Genomic DNA, 23,229 nt, shown 5'->3' on the forward strand with positions numbered 1-23,229 from the left:
CAAAAATAGAACTGTTTGGCCATAATGACCATTGTTATTTTTGGAGGCGAAAGGGGGATGCTTGCAAGCCGAAGAACACTATCCCAACCGTGAAGCACAGGGGTGGCAGCATCATGTTGTGGGGGTGCTTTGCTGCAGGAGGGACTGGTGCACTTCACAAAATAGATGGCATCATGAATATTGGAAAATTGTCGATATATTGAAGCATCATCTCAAGACCTCAGTCAGGAAGTTAAAGCTTGGTCGCAAATGGGTCTTCCAAATGGACAATGACCCCAAGCATACTTCCAAAGTTGTGGCAAAATGGCTTAAGGACAACAAAGTCAAGGTATTGGAGTGGCCATCACAAAGCCCTGACCTCAATCCTATAAAAAATGTGTGGGCAGAACTGAATAAGCATGTGCGAGCAAGGAGGGCTACAAACCTGACTCAGTTACACCAGCTCTGTCAGGAGGAATGGGCCAAAATTCACACAACTTATTGTGGGAAGCTTTTGGAAGGCAACCCGAAAAGTTTGACCCAAATTCAACAATTTAAAGGCAATGCTACCAAATACTAATTGAGTGTATGTAAACTTCTGACCCACTGGGAATGTGATGAAAGAAATAAAAGCTGAAATATATAATTCTCTCTACTATTATTCTGACATTTCACATTCTTAAAATAAAGTGGTGATCCTAACTGACCTAAGACAGGGAATGTTTACTTGGATTAAATGTCAGGAATTGTCAGAAAATATGTAAACAAAATGAATTGTCTTCCATTATAAAATTGGCCAGTGATGATTTCAAGTCTATGTATATAGGGCAGCAGCCTCTAATGTGCTAGTGATGGCTATTTAACAGTCTGATGACCTCGAGATGGATCTGTTTTTCAGTCTCTGACCTCGCCTTCTGGATGATAGCGTGATGACCAGGTAGTGGTCCTGTGACATCAGGTGCTGTATGTGTCCTGGAGGGCAGGTAGTTTGCCCCCGGTGATGCGTTGGGCAGACTGCACCACCCTGTGGTGAGCGCTTCAGTTGCAGGTGGTGATACAGCCCGACAGGCTGCTCTCAATTGTGCATCTGTAAAAGTGTGTGAGGGTCTTCAGCTTCCTGAGGTTGAAGATGCGCTGTTGCGCCTTCTTCCCCACACTGTGTGGGTGGACCATTTCAGTTTGTCAGGGATGTGTACGCTGAGGAACTTCAAGCTTTTCATCTTCACTGTGGTTCCATCGATGTGGATCGGTGGGTGCTCCCTCTGCTGTTTCCTGAAGTCCACGATCAGCTCCTTTGTTTTGTTGACGTTGGGTGAGAGGTTATTTTCCTGGCACCACACTCCCAGGGCCCTCCCCTCCTCCCTGTAGGCTGTCTCATCATTGATGGCTAGGGATGCCGTCTGGGCCGGCAGCCTTGCGAGGGTTAAATGTCTTACTTACATCGGCCACAGAGAAGGAGAGCCCACAGTCCTTGGTAGCGGGCCGCATTGGTGGTACTGTGTTATCCTCAAAGCGGGCGAAGGTATTTAGCTTGTCCGGAAGCAAGACGTCGGGGTCCGCGACGTGGCTGATTTTCCCTTTGTAGTCCACGATTGTCTGTAAACCCTTCCGCATACTGTACGTCTTGTGTCTGAGCCATTGAATTGCGACTCCACTTTGTCTCTATACTGACGTTTTGCATGTTTGATTGCCACACTGTTTTGTATTCGGCCATAATCCCAGTCACCTTGCCATGGTTAAATGCGATGGTTTGCGCTTTCAGTTTTGCGCGAATGCTGCCATCTATCCATGGTTTCTGGTTAGGGTAGGTTTTAATAGTCACAGTGGGTACAATATCTTCTATACACTTCCTGATGAACTCAGTCACCGTATCAGTGTATTCGTCTATGTTGTTCTCGTAGGCTACCCGGAACATATCCCAGTCTGCTTGATCAAAACAATCTTGAATGTGGATTCCGATTGGTCAGACCAGCATTGAATAGTCCCTAGCATGTGTACTTCCTGTTTGAGTTTCTGCCTATAGGAAGGGAGGAGCAAAATTGAGTCGAGATCAGATTTCCCGAAGGGAGGGCGGGTTGGAGTTGGAGTAGCAGTGGAAGTGTTTTAGCAGCGTGAGTACTGCAGTAAATATGTTGATGGAACTTCGGTAGCGTTTTCCTCAAATTTGCTTTGTTAAAATCCCCAGCTACAATAAATATGGCCTCAGGATATGTGGTTTCCAGTTTGCATCAAGTCCAGTGAAGTTCTTTGAGGGCCGTCGTGGTATCGGCTTGAGGGGGGATATACATGGCTGTGACTATAACCGAAGAGAATTCTCTTGGGAGGTAATATGGTCGGCATGTGATTGTGAGGTATTCTTGGTTGGGTTAACAAAAGGACTTGACTTCCTGTATGTTATCACAATCACACCATCAGTAGTTAATCATGAAACATACACCCCTGCCCTTCTTCTCGGAGCGATATTTATTCCTGTCTGTGAGATGAACTGAGAAGCCAACTGACTGTGCGGACTCAGACAGTATATCCCGAGAGAGCCATGTTTCCGTGAAACAGAGGATGTTACAATCCTTGATGTCTCTCTGGAAGGAAATCCTCGCCCTGAGCTCGTCAACTTTATTATCCAGAAACTGAACATTAGCGAGTAATATACTCGGAAGCGGTGGGTGGTGAGCCCGCCTCCTGAGTCAGACTAGACTTTTTTGGAAGGCATATTCGTCATATTCGTGGTTGTAATGCTGGTCAGTTACCGCCACACTGATATAAAAAAGTTTGTCTTGGCTGTATATAATAACACATTTTATGGGCTACTAATGTAAGAAATACGGCAAAGTTTCCTAAGAGCCAGAAGCACAGCAGCCTTATCTGTCAGCGCCATTTTATCACTGCATTAAATGTTCTTGGTATACCATTTCCTTTTATGAGTTGATATATCAAGTGATGTTTGCCTTTTTACATTGAATAATTTACCGTCCGACATCCCTGTGTTTTGGCTTTGTAAGTAGAGCCCAGGTTTGTGGAGGGAAACCTTTCTATTCAAGCAGACTGGTCTGTCTCATGAAGATCTGTGAATGGAACAGTGACAGTTAGCGCTATCCTCCTAGTTGTGTGGCAGTCAATTAGAGTATTTCATTTTGGCTACATTCTTATCTATAGTGTGATGTTTTATTTGCCTACTGTAGATATGAGCACCCCACTGCTTTTGCAAGTGCACCTTTACCCTTGAAGTCCTGCGTCCACGTGTATGTGTGGACTACCATCTCTGGACACCAGGTCCTGGTAAATGGTTTGGACAGATACATTAACTCAGGTCTGTGTACAGTTCCTTCAGAAAGCATTCATACACCTTGACAGCCTGAATTCAAATCTTACCCATCTACACGTTCAATCATTTTTTTTGCAAATGTATTGAAAATGAACTACAGAAATCTAATTTACATGTGTATTCACACCCAAGTCAATACATGTTAGGCTCACAGCTGTAATTGCTGCCAAAGGGGATTCTAAAAGCGTTGCAAACCTGGACTGTACGATATTTGCACATTCTTTTAAATTCTTCAAGCTCTGTTAAGTTGGTTGTTGATCATAGCTAGACAGCCATTTCAGTCAACTTGGCCACTCAAATATTCAATGTCATCTTGGTAAGCAACTCGTGTATATTTGGGCTCGTTTATTGTGCTGCTGAAAGTGTCCTTCCAGTGTCTGTTGGAAAGCTGACAACCAGCTTTTCCTCTAGGATTTTGCGTGTTCTTAGCGTTATGCCATTTATTTTCTGTTCAAAAACTGTAGTCCTTGCCAATGACAAGCAAACTCAAATGCTTCAGCCACCACCAAGCTTGAAAATATGAAGACTGGTACTCCGTCCTTGTGTTTACCCCAAACATAACACTGTAATCAGGACATTAAGTTAGCATGCAGCAAAGAAGTTATGCTGTTATGGGCAGCATAGCTGTATGCAGAATACTGTGCTTTTTGTATCCTTAAGGGTCCATGTTTCCAAGACCTCCAAATCCTTCTTGGTGTGATGTAATTTGTGGATTAAAATAGACTTAAAGCGTGCGAGTGGACATGTTTCATAATATTGAAAAAATGACACCAAGTCTCATCTTTATGCTGCCTAGTTTAATTCAGATCACAGGGCAGTTCAGATAATCAACATTGTTTTGAAGAAATACTTTTGTACACAAAATGCACCAAGTATTAATAACATTATTTTAAATAGTTATTTTTTGATATTGTTTTATTTCACCATATATCCTCCTGACCATGCCTTGCTGCAGCACCAGGGATAAGGATCCAAAGGGCCTCATTTAAAAACATGTTACTACACACAAATTATGCCTACGACAAAATACACAATGAATGGGATATACAAATCTTGAATTGACATGGAAATATGCAATTTACAGATTTTACACTCAATTGAGATTTCAAAGGAGGAGAGAGGACAGGAAAGAAAGACATCCACCCAATGAAGAGGAAGATATCCAAGAAGTCTTTGTTCCTCAGAAGATCTCCTGCAAAACAAAAAACGCTCAACCCCAGTATTCTACTTCCCAGTCATGTGAGTGCGTTAGTGTGTGTGCCTCACGTTTAACCACAGGTGTAAGCCACATCCAGGTACTTGTAGGTTCCTACACAGGGATCCCCATACAGAGAACTGAACGCCGGGACGTCACACTGGCTCTTCCCATTACACCTGTGTCAACGACAGGTACAGGTTAACACTAAAGTCATGCATTTCTACAGGTAGAAGTTAACACTACAGTACACACTGCCGGTTTCAGTACCTCTTTGCCACCTTACTGGCAGTTGTGGATTGGCTGAGACAGTTGGTGTTGGCTAGTTGGTTAGCGGGCCGATTAAAGGAACACACTAGCTGGTCACGGCGGCCATAGTTGGCACTGTGGATCTGGATCGTACCTTCATCTGAGGGAGAGGAGGAAGGGGGATGAAGATTGGATGTCTTTGGTGTACAAGTGGTGGTAATAAATAGTGTATAATACTGCTCTACTATATCATATGAGATGTGACTACACTGTACAGCAGTGTTGACCAGCTTACCACATTCTAATAGATCACATTCTGATAGAGCAGCATACTACCCTGCATCCCACTGCTGGCTTGCTTCTGAAACTAAGCAGGGTTGGTCCTGTTGAGTCCCTTGATGGGTGACCAGATGCTGCTGGAAGTGGTATTGAAGGGCCAGTAGATGGCACCCTTTCCTCTGGTCTAAAAAAAATAACCCATAGCCCTGTGTAGGGTGCCGTCTTTTGGATGGGACGTTAAACGGGTGTCCTGACTCTCTGGTCACTAAAGAGCCCCATGGCACTTATTGTAAGAGTAGGGGTGTTAACCCCGGTGTCCTGGCTAAATTCCCAAATCTTGCCCTCATTCCATCATGGTCACCTAATCATCCCCAGCTTACAATTGGCTCATTCATACTATCTCCCCTGTACCTATTCCCCAGGTCATTGCTGTAAATGAGAATGTGTTCAGTCAACTTACCTGGTAAAATGAGGGATATATATAAACAAAAAATAGAGCCCCAAATTCTAGTAGGGCATCAGAGCCTCCCCAAATTCTAGTAGGGCATCAGAGCCTCCCCAAATTCTAGTAGGGCATCAGAGCCTCCCCAAATTCTAGTAGGGCATCAGAGCCTCCCCAAATTCTAGTAGGGCATCAGAGCCTCCCCAAATTCTAGTAGGGCATCAGAGCCTCCCCAAATTCTAGTAGGGCATCAGAGCCTCAGCACATTCTAGTAAAACATCAGAGCCTCAGCACATTCTAGTAAAACATCAGAGCCTCAGCACATTCTAGTAAAACATCAGAGCCTTACCACATTCTAGTAAAACATCAGAGCCTTACCACATTCTAGTAAAACATCAGAGCCTTACCACATTCTAGTAAAACATCAGAGCCTTACCACATTCTAGTAAAACATCAGAGCCTTACCACATTCTAGTAAAACATCAGAGCCTTACCACATTCTAGTAAAACATCAGAGCCTTACCACATTCTAGTAAAACATCAGAGCCTTACCACATTCTAGTAAAACATCAGAGCCTTACCACATTCTAGTAAAACATCAGAGCCTTCACACGTGATGCTGCGTGCTGCAAGGAGTGGACAAACAAGAGTTACACACCACACTGGCCACTGCTGGGCAGACATAAATAAAGACATACCTTTTCATAGCAGACATTAGCCTGGTGTAGTATTATTATACATAGAAACAGACTGACTTGCTAGGATGCAGGTGTAGGTGGTTTCCAGGTATTTGTAGATTCCAAAACAGGGGTCAGAAGTACGGAAGACTTCAGTGTTCACTTCACACACCTGTTTCCCATTGCACCTGGGGGATATCAGGAGGTAAGATGAGCTATGGCTGGGATTTAATCAAACGCGGTGTCAACAAGCATGCAGCGCTTGACATTTACAGCAGACATCTGCAGTGTTTACTGGGAACGTCAGGAAAATTGGCTTTAAAAAAAGCATTGACAATACTGCAATGTGCCTTTCAACAATTCGCCTCTGACTGAATCCCAGCCTGTCTTTATCAAATAAACACTGGCTGAGTACCTCTGTGAGAGGACCTCCAGGGTGCCTGTCTATCAAATAAACACTGGCTGAGTACCTCTGTGAGAAGACCTCCAGGGTGCCTGTCTTTATCAAATAAACACTGACTGAGTACCTCTGTGAGAGGACCTCCAGGGTGCCTGTCTTTATCAAATAAACACTGACTGAGTAGCTCTGTGAGAAGACCTCCAGGGTGCCTGTCTTTATCAAATAAACACTGACTGAGTAGCTCTGTGAGAAGACCTCCAGGGTGCCTGTCTTTATCAAATAAACACTGACTGAGTACCTCTGTGAGAGGACCTCCAGGGTGCCTGTCTGTGAACACTGTGTGTTGGTCAGCTGGTTGGCAGGTCGTCCTTCTCTGCAGGTGGTTCCGTCAGTCCTTCCGTACAGAGCTCTCTCAATGAAGATCACACCAGAATCTAGCAGGGCAAGAAACACAATGTAAAGAAACAGACAGCACTATGGCGAGACCATCAGGATAGAATGTGTGTGTTCTTACCACAGATCAGGAACTGGACGTTTTCTCCATTGTCACAGGTAACCACTCTAGTCGCTGAGTGAGAAACAATTACCATCACATTAACTGAACAAAAAACAAACGCAACAAATAATGTGTTGGTCCCATGTTTCATGAGCAAAAATAAAAAAGCCCAGAAGTGTTACATATGCAGAAAAACATCTCAAATGTTTAACAAAAATTAGTTAACATCCCTTTCAGTGAGCATTTCTCCTTTGCCAAGATAATCCAGCCACCTGACAGATGCATCAAATAAAGAATCTGATTAAACATGCTCATTACACAGGTACACTTATACTGGGAACAATAAAAAGCTATAAAAAAAGTGCAGCTGTGTCACAACACAATGTCAGATGTCTCAAGTTGAGGGAGTGTGCAATTGGCATGAGTACCGTAGGAATGTCCACTAGAGCTGTTGCCCCATAATTTCATGTTCATTTCTCTACCATAAGCAGCCTCCAACACTGTTTTACAGAATTTGGCAATATGTCCAACCGGCCTCACAAATGCAAACCACCAGTACCCAGGACCTCCACATCCAGCTTCTTCACCTGCAGGATTGTCGGATATGCCCTCCGACGAACCATCACATGCAAAGCGTCAATACAGAACTAAGATCAAATCGTACTACACCGGCTCCGATGACCGTCAGCTGTAGCAGGGCTTGCAAACTATTACAGACTAAAGGGAAGCACAGCCAAGAACTGCCCAGTGAAAAGCCTACTAGACAAGCTAGATTACTTATATGCTCGCGTCGAGATACGTAACACTGAAACATGCATGAGAGCATCACCTGTTCCGGATGACTGATCACGGTCTCCGCAGCCGATGTGAGTAAGACCTTTAAACAGGTCCACATTGACAAGGCAGCAGGGCCAGACGGATTACCAGGACCAGTACTCAAGCATGCGCTGACCAACTGGCAAGTGTTTTCACTGACATTTTCAACCTCTCCCTGTCAGTCTGTAATACCAACATGTTTCAAGCAGACCACCATAGTGCCCAAGAACACTAAGGTACCCTGCCTAAATGACTACCGACCCATAGCACTTACGTCTGTAGCCATGAAGTACATTGAAAGGCTGGCCATGGCTCACGTCAACACCATTATCCCAGAACCCAAGACCCACTCCAATTAGCATACCGCTCCAACAGATCCACAGATAATGCAATCTCTATTGCACTCCACACTGCCCTTCCCACCTGGACAAAAGGAACACCTATGTGAGAATGCTATTCATTGACTACAGCTCAGTGTTCAACACCATAGTGCCCACAAAGCTCATCACTAAGCTAAGGACCCTGGGACAAACACCTCCCTCTGCAACTGGATCCTGGACTTCCTGACAGGCCAACCCAGGTGGTAAGGGTAGGTAACAACACATCCGCCACACTGATCGTCAACACGTGGGCCCTCAGGGGTGCGTGTGCAGTCGCCTCCTGTACTCCGTTTACTCATGACTGCACGGCCAGGCATGACTCCAACGCCATCATTAAGTTTGCTGATGACAACAGTGGTAGGCCTGTTCAACGACAAGACGGCCTATAGGGAGGTCAGTGACCTGACCGTGTGGTGCAAGGACAACAACCTCTCCCTCATCAAGACAAAGGAGATGATTGTGGACTACAGGAAAAGGAGGACCGAGCACACACCCATTCTCATCGATGGGGCTGTAGTGGAGCAGGTTGAGAACGTCAAGTTCCTTGGCGTCCACATCACCAACAAACATGGTCCAAGCACACCAAGACAGTCAGACTGAAAATTTGGCATGGGTCCTCAAAAGGTTCTACAGTTGAACCAGAGAGCATTGCGACGGGTTGCATCACTGCCTGGTACGGCAACTGCTCCGATCAAGGCACTACAGAGGGTAGTGTGTACGGCCCAGTACATCACTGGGGCCCAAGCTTCCTGCCATCCAGGACCTCTATACCATTCAGTGTCAGAGGAAGGCCCTAAAAATTGTCAATGACTCCGGCCACCCTAGTCAGACTTCTCTCTGCTACCGCACAGCAAATGGTACTAGAGCGCCAAGTCTAGGTCCAAGAGGATTCCAAACAGCTTCTACCCCCAAGCCATACGACTCCAGAACATGTAATCAAATGGCTGGTTAAGGGCTTGTAAGTAAGCATTTCACTGTAAGGTCTCCTGTTGTATCGGTGCTTGTGACAAATAACATTTGATTTGCTGAGGAGTATTTCTGTGTAATAAAGCCCTTGTGGGAAAAAACTAATTGGCTGAGCCTGGCTACCCAATGGGTGGTGCTAGGCCCACCCACTTGGGAGCCAGGCCCATCTGTGGCGGCACCCTTGCCCAGTCAAGTGAAATCCATTGATTAGGGCCTAATGAATTCATTTCAATTGACGGCTTTCTTTATATGAACTGTAACTCAGTAAAATCTTTGAAATTGTTGTGGTTATTTTTTATTCAGTTTAGAAAAAGATGTGCTCACACACAATCACCCACATACCTGCAGCTGGTAGTGTACAGCAAGCTGCAGCCAGCACTGAAACACACATCACACAGCTAGTTCAGCTTTTCTAACCTTGGTCAGTCTCTTCGCAATTATTTACAGGAGAAGAGTAGTGTACAGCATACACAGTAAATATTTAAATAGGGTACAGTATATAGTATGGTACAGAGTATAGACAGACATGGAACATCACCTAGTCCTCAATACAGGATGATGTATACTAGACCTGGGTCATACTGTTTATATTGGACTTCAATTACTTTCAATACTAACTGATACAGAAACATTTGAAAAATACTGGAATGTATATTTTCAACTCCGTCAAATACATATTTTGTTACAAGTCAGTATACTCACAGGTGAACGCAATCAGTCTTAAAAGGAGCATGATGCTGGGTACAGGTGTGGTAGTAGCTGGTTCAGTTGTAGTAGTAACAGGTAAGATGTTACAGATGGTCACCTGGACAAATACACCTTTAACATTTATTGATACTTGCAAAGAATAGATCCTTGTTTGCAAAGCATCAACCAGGAACACAAAGCACAGCGGATTAGCAGTCAACTCGGCAACACAGAACTCAAATCTGACGCCAGCTCAAACCACATGTACTGTGTGATGGTGCTGTCCTCCCGTTACGCAACCACCACAGCATGAAGCCCTTTTTGGTTATCGTCGGGTTTTATTTTCTCTAGGTGTCGATCTACCTGTGATTATGTCACGTAATAGTTTCAGTAAACATTTTAGTTAATTCTCCACTAGAGAAAATCTAATGAACCAGTGCTTAATTTTAGCCGGAAGGCACCTTCCTGTTTGAGACTTTCATTGGGAACCTATTTGGCCGGATTCAGTACCTCTCCCAGAATTGCATTTTTTTTATCATCACTTTTTCCAATGTGAAAATTATAATTAAATCTATCAAAGTTCATTCAAGTTGCCTCATTGTCAATTCTTCCTGACAACAGGCCATTCCCAATATTTCAAATACAATCACAGGAAAAGACAGGTTGGAAAGCAAATGGCTCCTGCTGAAAAAGACATCGGTCTGCTGTAGGCTACCAAAATATATTTGGTCAGCTTCCAAATATTGTCTTACAAAGTAAAACAAGAGAGCGATGGGCTTTTGGCACGAACATGTCGGACATCCCCGATGTTGTAAAACAGTATTTGGTAGCTGATCAAATATATTTTGGCAGCCTACAGCAGACCGATGTCTTTTTTGTTGTGCCAAAAGCCCATCTCTCACTCTCGACTATAACTTCGTCCTCATATTGTAGCCTACAATATATGTGTCTCCACACACCTAGGCCAAGGATATTGATGGATTCAAGACGAGGTGGTTTTTATTGAGCCCCGATTCAGTTTGTCAGTGTCAAAGTAGCCTGTCATTTCGATCATTTGTGCACTATTAAAGATTCTGCCAAAGTCAGTCATGTAAAGTTATGCAGAATTGCATTAAACATATTTATATGAAGAGCCACATTTTCTCCAGACCCTAGGCTACAAAACATTTTCCCCATGTGTGCAACTTCTTTAATCAGTTCTACTCTATGCCACTACACACATGCACAATCTGGTCTTGGAGCATATTGTATTATTCTATACTTAAATCCATAACACTCCATTTAGTATGATGTCACATTTCATACTTATGTATTAATTTGAGAATGTCCATCACCCATTTAGTACGAAACGTTACAAATTACAATTCGTATTATCTTAAATTTGCTAAGTAACCAAATGTTACTTTAGCAAATTTTAGGTTAGGCAGTTAAGGGACGTGTTAGCTAACGTGCTAAGTAGTGGCAAAGTAGCTAAAAAGTAGCAAGTAGTTGAAAAGTTGCTAATTAGCTAAAGTGCTAAAGTTGTTTCAAACTCATCACCTTTGGGTTGCTAGAAATTTGCATTACACACCCACCCATCATGCTTACATTTTTGTCTTAGGTAACCATCGGTCTTATGTAACCATACTGTATCACTCTAAACTGAGTGTTCCTGATTTACATTTACTACGTTCACATAGATGACTACACCATATGTGAGTGAATCGCAAGACAGCATTATATTGGTTTTTCATGTCAATAGTGCAATCGCCAGTTTGCATATATTTCAACATAATTTACGCCATTGACTATGTCCTTTGTTGTTTCTTTATTGGACCAATTACACGTGTACACTTTGATTATTTCAAGTTGTTTGTATTGTTTGCTCATCTCACCCTGAGCTGGCTTGTTTCTCCTGCGTCTCTGAAAGGAGCGTGCTCAGGTATTAATGATTATATATCCTATGGCAGACGTCCCCAATTACATTCAGCCGTGGGTCGATTTTTGATTGACGGGAATTTTATTAATGTCCCAAGCGAACCCGGTAAGCGTTGATTGCCTTTGTTAATGAACCGGGCCGCCTCCCATCATTGAGCCGCAAATTTGTCTGACGGCGAATTGTGCAAACCATGCTTACATCACTGGGCCCGTAATCATTCAATCAAGGTTTATTGGTATGGTAATATTTACCTAATTTGCCACAAGGTTTTTAACCACAATCTGGATTTAAATCCTAAAAGAGGGTTGATAACCTGACAGAGGCGCAGAGTGAAGATTTGGTTCAATGAACGGCGATAATTACTGAAAGAAGATGGCGGAAACTGGGGTTTTGTTTGACACTGCTAGTGAGTCGAGTGAAGCTAATAGTACAGAAAGTGAGAATGAGTGAGTTACCGTGGCGAAGAAAAAGGGGAAACAAGAAAAGTAAAGCTATGTTGGAAAATAGGACACCACTAGACTTGGTTTTGGTCCTAGTCAGGGTTTTGGATGAATGCTACTTTGGAAGTCCGTTCAATGTCTCCAGGAAAATGTGGAATGTGTTGGAAGAAAGTGTGGAGTCGGTGAGTCACACGAAGTGGTTTTATTTTTGTTTATGTCTGCGGAACAGAAGAAGCGTGTGTTAAGCAGTGACGACCCGTCATTCAGGGCAGGTGGGGCTCTGAGACCCACATTTTTAGCAACAAAAATATATAAATAGTTTTTTGGGGGGGAGGGGGTGGCTTGCCTGTTTTGCATGTTATTTTGGCATTAAGCCATGTCACATGTCAGTTTGAAACAATGTAAAAATTTATTTTGAGTTAAATAAAGCTGCATACAAACATGGGCTGTTGTTCAAAATCAAAGTAGACCGTCCTTGGGGGAATCCCCGCTGCTTTGTTTGTCGTTGGTCCAAATGATTAGCCAAGCAAGAGAAGTTTGCAACGTAAGCCCCTCAGCCCTCGTTTTTAATGGGGTTTGCGAGTGTACAACTATGTTCACTTCGGAGCCTGAAAAGCCCCATAATTCAATTTGTAATGATTATACATCTGATAAGTAAAGTCCGCCTACACTTAACCTCAACGTCAATATGGAGTCAACATACAAGTGTAAGTAAAAACAAATGTAAATAAGTTAGAAATTGTGCTACTAATACACAAACGTCTCATAAAAGTAATTATGTTTTTGTTTGGAAATTGTAGAAATAAAACGTTTTCCTCCAGAAGTAGCTAAGCAGGCTAATGTTAGTTAGCTAATTAAGCTATCATAAAGTAGGTGTATATTAATAATTATATAGTTAATAAGTAGACATGCAATCATATAAAGCACCCACAAACTACCGGTGGCTGAAAACACAATCATCATGGGATGAACGGCTGATGAATTTCCGGGCAGAGGTGGTCAATTTAAAAATCATTCCTTCCTCTCTTGCCCCTTGCACTGCAAGTGTATACTTGTCAGACGTCATGATGCGTCATCAGAACTGTCCACTTAATTTGAGGGCTGGGGGATAGGGTGTGTCTTTTAAGTGTTTGGAATGCAGACATGGTCTCTTTTTTTGTTGTTGGAGTAATCCAACTCCAAAATGCAGGTGTTTCTGCAATGACAGTGAAAATAACAGTAGCGAGGCTATATACCGGTGGTACCGGTAGGTTAGTCGGGCTAATTGAGGTAATATGTACATGTAGGTATAATTAAAGTGACTATGCATATATGATGAACAGAGAGTAGCAGCACTGTAAAAGAGTGGTTGGTGGGTGATGGGACACAATGCAAATAGTCCGGGTAGCCAATGTGTGGGGGCACTGTTTAGTCTGTACAGTAGCTTTGATTGGACTGATCATGTCAACATCTTACTTTCACAATCTTAGCTACTGTAGAAGTCATCATGAATAAAGTCTACTGGCAAATCATTTTTAATCCTTGTCATATGAAGAGAAATAATGAAGAGAAAATATAGATAAAACGTATCGGTGCTCATCGGCCATTGGACATAAACATTACACAACAATTTGGAGATCGCAAATTCATCAATGAGTGGTTTCTAAGGAATTGGTGACAGTGGCTAACTGCAAGCATTGTAGCTAGGAAGTCGGGAATAAACAGCTCAAACTGGGAAAATACATTTTGAATGGTCATTCAGCTCGGGATTGTAAATCTGTCATCTTTCTCTTTGATGACAAAATTTGTCCACAAAGGACCGCCGCGCCACTTTCCTGTTCAAGCACATCACAACATGAGTCCAAAAATGTCTTATATTGCTTCATAAATTATGTACTGTAGGATGCCAGAGATATCTATCCTGTAGCTAAGAAAGTAATACTAAGTGTATGTTGTGTAGTAAGCTGTTAGTAGCCCATGTGCCTCACCCTAGTCATTTGGTCTATTTTCACCAACGCGGTATTGTAAACGCATTGTTCCTGGCCTGTGTGTGCTTGTTTACTAACTTGTTTTGTACAGCTTTGATAGTGCTACTGATAGTAGTGGTGACGCTTGTCTTGCATGTGCAAATTCAGCACACACAACATTCTATAATAGAATTGTGTTATTTGACGTGTCAATTTAAAAGCTTATTTAACTCGTCAAATAGTGTTACATGGCGTGTATCTTTTTTGACACACACAGACCCAAACGGCGTTCAATCCACCTCACCCTAATAATTTGGTCAATTTTCACCTCTTAATTTCACCTATTGTTTGTTTTAGCAAGTCAGCCATATCAGCTATGTTTTTTTAAAGGGAGTAAATGAGGCTGAATGAACTGTTTCGCTGCCAGACAAGGCTCCATGGATAGCCAGGTGTAACAGTGGTAATGTGTTTGGACTGCTGTTGGAACAGCTTTATGTAGGCCCTAACAGTTTGTGGGCACCGTTTGTCACCGTTATAGTGCAATTCATGTATTGTTTAGTGTTGTGTTGTGTAGTGGTGTTGCTGGCATGCATCCCACTTTTTTTTTTTTTTTTTTAAATGTGTTTATTTTATTTTTTGCCCCACCAAGATGTACATGCTAAAATCGTCGCTGGTGTTAAGACTCAAAAAGATATAATTGGAATGTTTCCTGCATGGATTTTCGTAAAGGGGGTTATTTCTTGGGTGGCGCCAGAAATAAAGGCAGAAGATATAACTGAAGACCTCGATGGAGTTGTTGGTGCACGTCGATTGACCTGTATGGTGGACGGAGAAAATAAGTATTCTTCATCCATGCTACTGTTCTTTGATTAAGAGTCTATCCCTTCTTATATAAAGTTAGGATTCATGAGATACCCTGTAAGAGCTTTTGTGCACAAGCCTCTTCAGTGTCATGAATGTAAAAGATCTGCCAAGTGTGTGCAGAAGGGAAGAATATCGTATACCAGATGAAGGGAAATGCTGCAAATGTGGTGGTGAACATGCGCCTGAATTCTTGGAGAATGAGGTGGCAAGGGTAAGGAGTGTCCAGTCTCCTATCTGGAGGCGTTGAGAAAATTGGAAGGAACGAGTGGCGGGGAATAAGCAATGGTAGTAGAGCCACCAAGACCAGTGGAGGTTTCTCATCAACCCGAGGGATAGTGAAATGCTACATGTTAAAAAGGTGGACATAGTATTATTTATTGCAATGATCTTAAACTGTACAGCACAAGCGAAGAAGAAGTTGTTAAAGGAATTTTAATTCCTATGTTTATCAACCAATTCAATTAAAACACTCTGCCCATACATAAGAATTTGTAAGATACTTATCAGCATTAAATGGACAGGAACCAGTCTCAAAATCAATCAATCAATAGCGTTTATTCTCGAGAGTACTGATCATAATACATTTTACATCAGGTTATATAATAAAGATGATGTCATAGGTTTTAATGTCCATCCTCCTCTCGGATACAATGGCAGTATAGTTAGAGTTCTCATTACTGTCTGCCACCTGTTAAACTATCTGCAACCAACCCAAGGTCTTTTCCCTCCCTGGGTAGAGACATCATTCTAGCCTGTCTGAAGATAAACCCAATCTTTCTAACAAGAAACACATAACATTCAACATTATGATTATAATAAGATTCATTCTTACAGTAATATAGTAGTATTCTGTTTAGTTATAATTCTAAGTCAAATGTATACATATTTTAGTCATTAAACACAAAAATCCCGTAACAGAAGTCTAAGAAAATTGTGAATGCCGCTGAACGTTTTTTAGGTCTTTGTGATTTCAAAGCCGAGGCAGTGCAAGAAATCCTGTCTGTGAATGTGGCCCAATCACAGGCCCCAGAGCTTGTGTAGGGATGTATTTTGGAGTGGACTGTGCTTGAAGAAGTATGAGTTTATTATTATTTTTTAACAGTTTTATTTGACGTGTTTTATTTTGTATGGTGTCATTTTCCCCCTTTCCCTGAATGTTTTTTTATTAGTTTCGTATTCAATACCCTGTCCTGCTGGTGGCGGTAATGCACCATTAACATTGAATGCCAACTGCCGTTAAACCCCATCGAAGAAGAACCCTAAGAGAGGAGGCAGACGCGACAGTGGCAAGGAACAACTCCCAAGGTAGGAAGAAACAACTCTGTTCCTAAACTATGGGGTTTCCATGGCAAAAGACTACAGTACCATCAAAAGTAACCCATCAACGGTAACACAGCTATAAGATAAGGTGTAGGTGTCACAGTGTGTTACCTAAGTGAGTAAAAAATAAGTGTAGGTAGGTTCATTAGTCAGGGGTGATCAAAACAATCTTGAAGCATGGATTCTGAATGGTCAGACCAGCTTTGAATAGTCCTTAGCACAGGTGCTTCCTGTTTGAGTTTCTGCCTATAGGAAGGGAGGAGTGAAATGGAGTCGTGATCAGATTTGCCGAAGGGAGGGCCTTGTAGGCATCCCGGAAGTTGGAGTAGCAGTGGTCGAGTGTAGCAATGTGTTGATAGAACTTCGGTAACGTTTTTCTAAAATTTGCTTTGTTAAAATCCCCAGCTACAATAAATGTTGCCTCAGGATATGTGGTTTCCAGTTTGCATAAAGTCCAGTGAAGTTCGTTGAGGGCCGTCGTGGTATCGGCTTGAGGGGGATATGTTCTGGGTAGCCTCCGAGAACAACATAGACAAATAAACTCAGTCACCATTTCAGTGTATCAGGATGTGTATAGAAGATGTTGTACCCACTGTGACTTAAAACCTACCCTAACCAGAAACCGTGGATAGATGGCAGCATTCGCTCATAACTGATATCACTAACCAATGCATTTAACCATGGCAAGGTGTCTGGGAATATGGCCGAATACAAACAGTGTAGCTATTCCCTCCGTAAGGCAATCAAACAGGCAAAACGTCAGTATAGAGACAAAGTGCAATCGCAATTCAATAGCTCAGACACGAGACCTATGTGGCAGGGAAAAAAAGACAATCATGGACTACAAAGGGAAAACCAGCCACTTTGCAGACGCCGACGTCTTGCTTCCGGACAAGCTAAACACCTTCTTCGCCCGCTTTGAGGATAACACAGTGCCACCGCCACACCCTGCTACCAAGGACTGTGGGCTCTCCTTCTCTGTGGCCATCGTGAGTAAGACATTTAAGTGTGTTAACCCTCACAAGGCTGCCGGCCCAGACGGTATCCCTCCCCACGTCCTCAGAGCATGTGCAGACCAGCTGGCTGGAGTGTTTACGGACATATTCAATCTCTCCCTATTCCAGTCTGTTGTCCCCACATGCTTCAAGGTGTCCACAATTGTTCCTGTACCCAAGAAAGCAAAGGTAACTGAACTAAATGACTATCGCCCCATAGCACTAACTTTTGTCATCATGAAGTGCTTTGAGAGGCTAGTCAAGGATCATATCACCTCTACCTTACCTAACACCCTAGACCCACTTCAATGTGCTTACCAGCCCAATAGATCCACAGACGATGCAATCGCCATTGCACTGCACACTGCCCTATCCCATCTGGACAAGAGGAATACCTATGTAGAATGCTGTTCATTGACTATAGCTCAGCATTCAACACCATAGTACACTCCAAGCTCATCATGAAGCTTGAGGCCGTGGGTCTGATCCCCGCCCTGTGCAACTGGGTCCTGGACTTCCTGACGGGCCACCCCCAGGTGGTGAAGGTAGGAAACAACACCTCCATTTCGCTGATCCTCAACACTGGGGCCCCACAAGGGTGCGTGCTCAGTCCCCTCCTGTACTCCCTGTTCACCTATGACTGCGTGGCCATGCAGGCCTCCAACTCAATCATCAAGTTTGCAGACGACACAACGGTAGTAGGCCTGATTACCAACAATGACGAGACGGCCTACAGGGAGGAGGTGAGGGCCCTGGGAGTGTGGTGCCAGGGAAATAACCTCTCACCCAACGTCAACGAAACAAAGGAGCTGATCGTGGACTTCAGGAAACAGCAGAGGGAGCACCCCCTTATCCACATTGACGGGATCGCAGTGGAGAAGGTGGAAAGCCTGAAGTTCCTCGGCGTACACATCACTGATAAACTGAAATGGACCACCCACACACACAGTGTGGTGAAGAATGCCCAACAGCGCCTCTTCAACCTCAGGAGGCTGAAAAAATTTTGCTTGCCACCCAAAACCCTCAAACTTTTACAGATGCACAATTGAGAGCATCCTGTCGGGCTGTATCACCGCCTGGTACGGAAACTGCACCGCCCACAACCGCAGGGCTCTCCAGAGGGTGGTGCGGTCTGTCCAACGCATCACCGGGGACAAACTACCTGCCCACCAGGCCACCTACAGCGATGTCACAGGAAGGCCAAAAAGATCATCAAGGACAACAACCACCCAAGCCACTGCCTGTTCACCCCGCTATCATCCAGAAGGCGAGGTCAATACAGGTGCATCAAAGCTGGGACCATGAGACAGAAGCTGTTTTTCAATCTCAAGGCCATCAGATTGTTAAATAGCCATTATTAGCACATTAAAGGCTGCTGCCCTATATACATAGACTTGAAATCACTGCCGCTTTAAAAATTGGAATACAAGTCACTTTAATGTTTAAATATTTGACTCATCGGCAGGTAGCCTAGTGGTTAGAGCGTTGGGCTAGTAACCGGAAGGTTGCTGGATCGAATCCCTGAGCTGACAAGGAAAAAAGCTGTCATTCTGCCCCTGAGCAAGGCAGTTAACCCACTGTTCCCCGGGCGCCGAAGACGTGGATTTTGATTAAGGCAGCTTCCTGCACCTCTCTAATTCAGAGGGGTTGGGATAAATGCGGAAGATACCTATCAGTTGAATACATTCAGTTGGACAACTGACTAGGTATCCCCCTTTCCCCTCATAAGTGTATATACTGTATTCTATCCTATTCTACTGTATCTTAGTCTATGCTGCTCTGACATTGCTCATTCAAATATTTACATATTCTTAATTCCATTCCTTTATTTTAGATTGTGTTGTTAGATATATTACTGCGGTGTTGGAGCTAGAAACACAAGCATTTCGCTACACCCGCATCTGGTAAACACGTGTATGTGATAAATAAAATCTGATTTGACCAATAAAATTTGATTGAGGTAATTTTACAAGTCAATGAGTGTTGGCCCAATGACTGGAAGTGTTCAGGAACAATTAGCATGCTTGCTGTTCCTGTTCATCCAACTCTGGGGAAGTAAATCAGTTGTTTCATTGCCAAAATCTCGAACTATCCTTTTAGTATGGGCGAAGTTAGTCATTGGGGCTAATTACAGGTTTTTTGTTTTTTTGGTGGTTTCTCTGTAAAATTCGTAGGTTGGCCATTTTTAATGGTCATTTTCCGGATGGAAAAACAGTTTGTCAACTTAAACGACCAAAACCAGATAGAAAAAATATTGAACTTAATATATTTTGAATAATACCATCTTTGAGAAGGAACAGTCCAATAAAAGCTACACGGTCAGGGAGAATCAGAAATTCAAAAATCAGGCATTCAGGGCACATGCTTCTTGATTGTGTTATGTTTGAGCAGAGGAACACAGCATTAGATATGGCAAAATGCATAGAATTGCAGGATATTATCTTTAAAACTGCAACATTTTCTCTCTGCTCAATGAGAAAATGTGTAGAATTGCAGAAAATTTGCTTCACAAAAGCAACATTTTCTACTGTACCTTTACCCTTCTAGCTGTATGGCTGTTCAAGTTTACACTTCCTCTTCCAATGAACTGTGGGGAGGTCAAAATATATAGTTTTATGGGGATCCCTGGGTTGCCGGTTTGCCTGGGTGGGGGTCTGAAAAGTCTGAACCCCTATATTAGATGGTATAGGCTACTTTCAGTCATTCATTTCTAAGCAATACAGTAGGCTACACACAGCCTTGTTGAGCTCATTACCTTACATTTATATGAGTACATGATGACTGATAATATTCTGGAAACTCTCAATCAAGACATGTGGAAGTCATAATAGTCTAATCTTCTCCTTTCCCCCCTCTGATAACCAGGTGGCGAATCGCATCTCTGCATGTCTGGCAGACATATCAGTGTGGATGACGGATCACCACCTCAAGCTGAACCTCGGCAAGACGGAGCTGCTCTTCCTCCCGGGGAAGGACTGCCCGTTCCATGATCTCACCATCACGGTTGACAACTCCATTGTGTCCTCCTCCCAGAGTGCTAAGAACCTTGGCGTGATCCTGGACAACACCCTGTCGTTCTCAACCAACATCAAGGCGGTGACCCGTTCCTGTAGGTTCATGCTCTACAACATTCGCAGAGTACGACCCTGCCTCACACAGGAAGCGGCGCAGGTCCTAATCCAGGCACTTGTCATCTCCCGTCTGGATTACTGCAACTCGCTGTTGGCTGGGCTCCCTGCCTGTGCCATTAAACCCCTACAACTCATCCAGAACGCCGCAGCCCGTCTGGTGTTCAACCTTCCCAAGTTCTCTCACGTCACCCGCTCCTCCGCTCTCTCCACTGGCTTCCAGTTGAAGCTCGCATCCGCTACAAGACCATGGTGCTTGCCTACGGAGCTGTGAGGGGAACGGCACCTCCGTACCTTCAGGCTCTGATCAGGCCCTACACCCAAACAAGGGCACTGCGTTCATCCACCTCTGGCCTGCTCGCCTCCCTACCTCTGAGGAAGTACAGTTCCCGCTCAGCCCAGTCAAAACTGTTCGCTGCTCTGGCACCCCAATGGTGGAACAAACTCCCTCACGACGCCAGGTCAGCGGAGTCAATCACCACCTTCCGGAGACACCTGAAACCCCACCTCTTCAAGGAATACCTAGGATAGGATAAAGTAATCCTTCTAACCCCCCCCCCCCCCCTTAAAGAGTTAGATGCACTATTGTAAAGTGGTTGTTCCACTGGATATCATAAGGTGAATGCACCAATTTGTAAGTCGCTCTGGATAAGAGCGTCTGCTAAATGACTTAAATGTAAAATGTAAATATCTATGTGCCAGGGGGCTCGAGTCACTGTTATACCTGCTGTAATTCTCCTTATCTGGTGTCCTGTGTGAATTTAAGTATCCTCCCTCTAATTCTCTCTCTCTCCCTCTCCTGTCGGAGGACCTGAGCCCTAGGATAATGCCTCAGGACTACCTGGCCTGATGACTCCTGGCTGTCCCCAGTCCACCTGGTTGTGCTGCTGCTCCAGTTTCAACGGTTCTGCTTGCTGCATAGCATTTTGTGTCATCTGCTAATGTAAAAAGGGCTTTATAAATAAATGTGATTGATAAATGTTTCAGGATTATTTAATCACCATTTACTATCAATGAATATTTGATTAACCTATTACTATAAATAGTTAATGATGCGATATTGAATTTGGGGTCAGATTTTGTGACTTAGTAAGTAGTCCTACTCTTGAACTCACCAAAATAAATCCTCTGTTTGGCTTCAACCTCATGATCAACTCTAAACTTAGATGATCTACTTACCTGGGTGAGTTTTAATTGGAGTAATGTACGTGTGTGTGGAAGCTACATTGAAAAGTCCGGAAATGTTATTAACTTTTTGTATTACCACTCACATTAATGGAGAATGAGATTAATTAATGGAGAATTAATGGAGAATGAGATAATTCCCTTCTCCTGAGCAATGTAGCTTTCATTGGTTGCAATTTATGATCCCTTTTTCCTAATCAATGATTTTAATTTGCTGTTAAAATCACCTCTAGTAAGGAAATTTACTGGAAGACCCTGATCAGACACAAGACAATGACACAGTGGACGGGAAATCTATTAAGACTTCATTTATAATACAATTTGAAAATGGATCAATAACATTTTGGCTGAATAAGTTACATAATATATCAATTAATGAATGATTCAAATGAAAAACAGATTGTATTTTTGCCTTTGGGTCATCCCTAAACTTTCTGGTTACAGAGCTAGAATTACTTTAGTTTATTTAGTAAATATTTTCTTAACTCTATTTCTTGAACTGCATTGTTGGTTAAGGGCTTGTAAGCATTTCACTGTAAGGTCTACACCTGTTGTATTTCTTCGCATGAAGGTTTAGACAGTGATGTCATCAATCTGATGATTATCCAGGAAGTATATCGGCATTGGAAGACATATTGAACTCCCAATGAATGGAGTTGACTGAAACAATGGCAACAGTTGGCTCTGATACTTCCTGATCTCGTTTATGACATCTGTCTAATCCCCCATTCGGGTATCAGAAAGCCTAAAGGGGGACAGAAATAACTTCACAACACAGACAGACCAACATGAAGGGGGAGGGATCAGACATTTACAGCATAGCGGAGTCTCCTGTTGCTTTCCCTGGAATAAACTAGCGTAGACAGTTCTCCCAACCAACCTCTCCACAGATTCTGAAAGTGGTAGATTCCTCACATAAGTCGGGTGATATCAGAACAGATTTAGGGGAAGATCTTTAACTGATTCAGATGAAAACCAGCTTTCACAGTAATTGTCCTCTGTTACAAAATGTTGATTTATCACCTCTAATGTTCTTGGTGTACCATGAGTTGACGGTGATGCATGAAGTGATGTTTGCCTGTTTACGTTGAATAATAATTTACCCTCCAACATCCCTGTGTTTTGGTTTCATGGAGGGAAACCTTTCTCTTCAAGCAGACTGCTCTGTCTCATGACGGTCTGTGAATGGAACAGTAACCGTTTGCTCTGTCCTCCTAGGTGTCTGGGAGTCAGTTTGAACATTTCTTTATGTTTTGGGCTGATTTTGGCAACATTCAGTTCTGATCTAAAGTGTGAAGTTTATGAAAGGATATTTTATTTTTGTCCACTAAATATGAGCACTCCACTGCTTTTGCCCTTGAAGTCATATGTCTGTATGTGTGGACTGCCAGGTCCCGCTAAATTCTTAAAGGGAAAGAGTTGAACATTTTCTTCCTCTTCTGTTCATGCTCCTGGGTTTGTAGTGACAGCTGCTACAATAACTCGTGTACAGTGCCTTCAGAAAGCATTCATACGCCTTGACTTATTCCACTGTGTTACAGCCTG

General features: G+C 43.1%; 1 protein-coding gene across 1 annotated transcript; it reads right to left on the minus strand.

Moving 5' to 3' along the window:
• Positions 1 to 4,569: 4,569 nt before the first annotated feature.
• LOC120036127 (L-rhamnose-binding lectin CSL2-like) lies at positions 4,570 to 9,934 on the minus strand. Its single transcript, XM_038982599.1, has 8 exons — positions 9,904 to 9,934; positions 9,544 to 9,579; positions 7,058 to 7,111; positions 6,842 to 6,977; positions 6,222 to 6,331; positions 6,048 to 6,092; positions 4,767 to 4,905; positions 4,570 to 4,675 (listed from the first exon to the last, which is right to left on the minus strand). The coding sequence occupies exons 1-8, from the start codon at positions 9,932 to 9,934 to the stop codon at positions 4,570 to 4,572; spliced, it is 657 nt and encodes a 218-aa protein (XP_038838527.1).
• Positions 9,935 to 23,229: the final 13,295 nt, after the last annotated feature.

The sequence above is a fragment of the Salvelinus namaycush genome, unplaced genomic scaffold (assembly GCF_016432855.1).
Source record: "Salvelinus namaycush isolate Seneca unplaced genomic scaffold, SaNama_1.0 Scaffold1213, whole genome shotgun sequence".
Taxonomy (NCBI): Eukaryota; Metazoa; Chordata; class Actinopteri; order Salmoniformes; family Salmonidae; genus Salvelinus; species Salvelinus namaycush.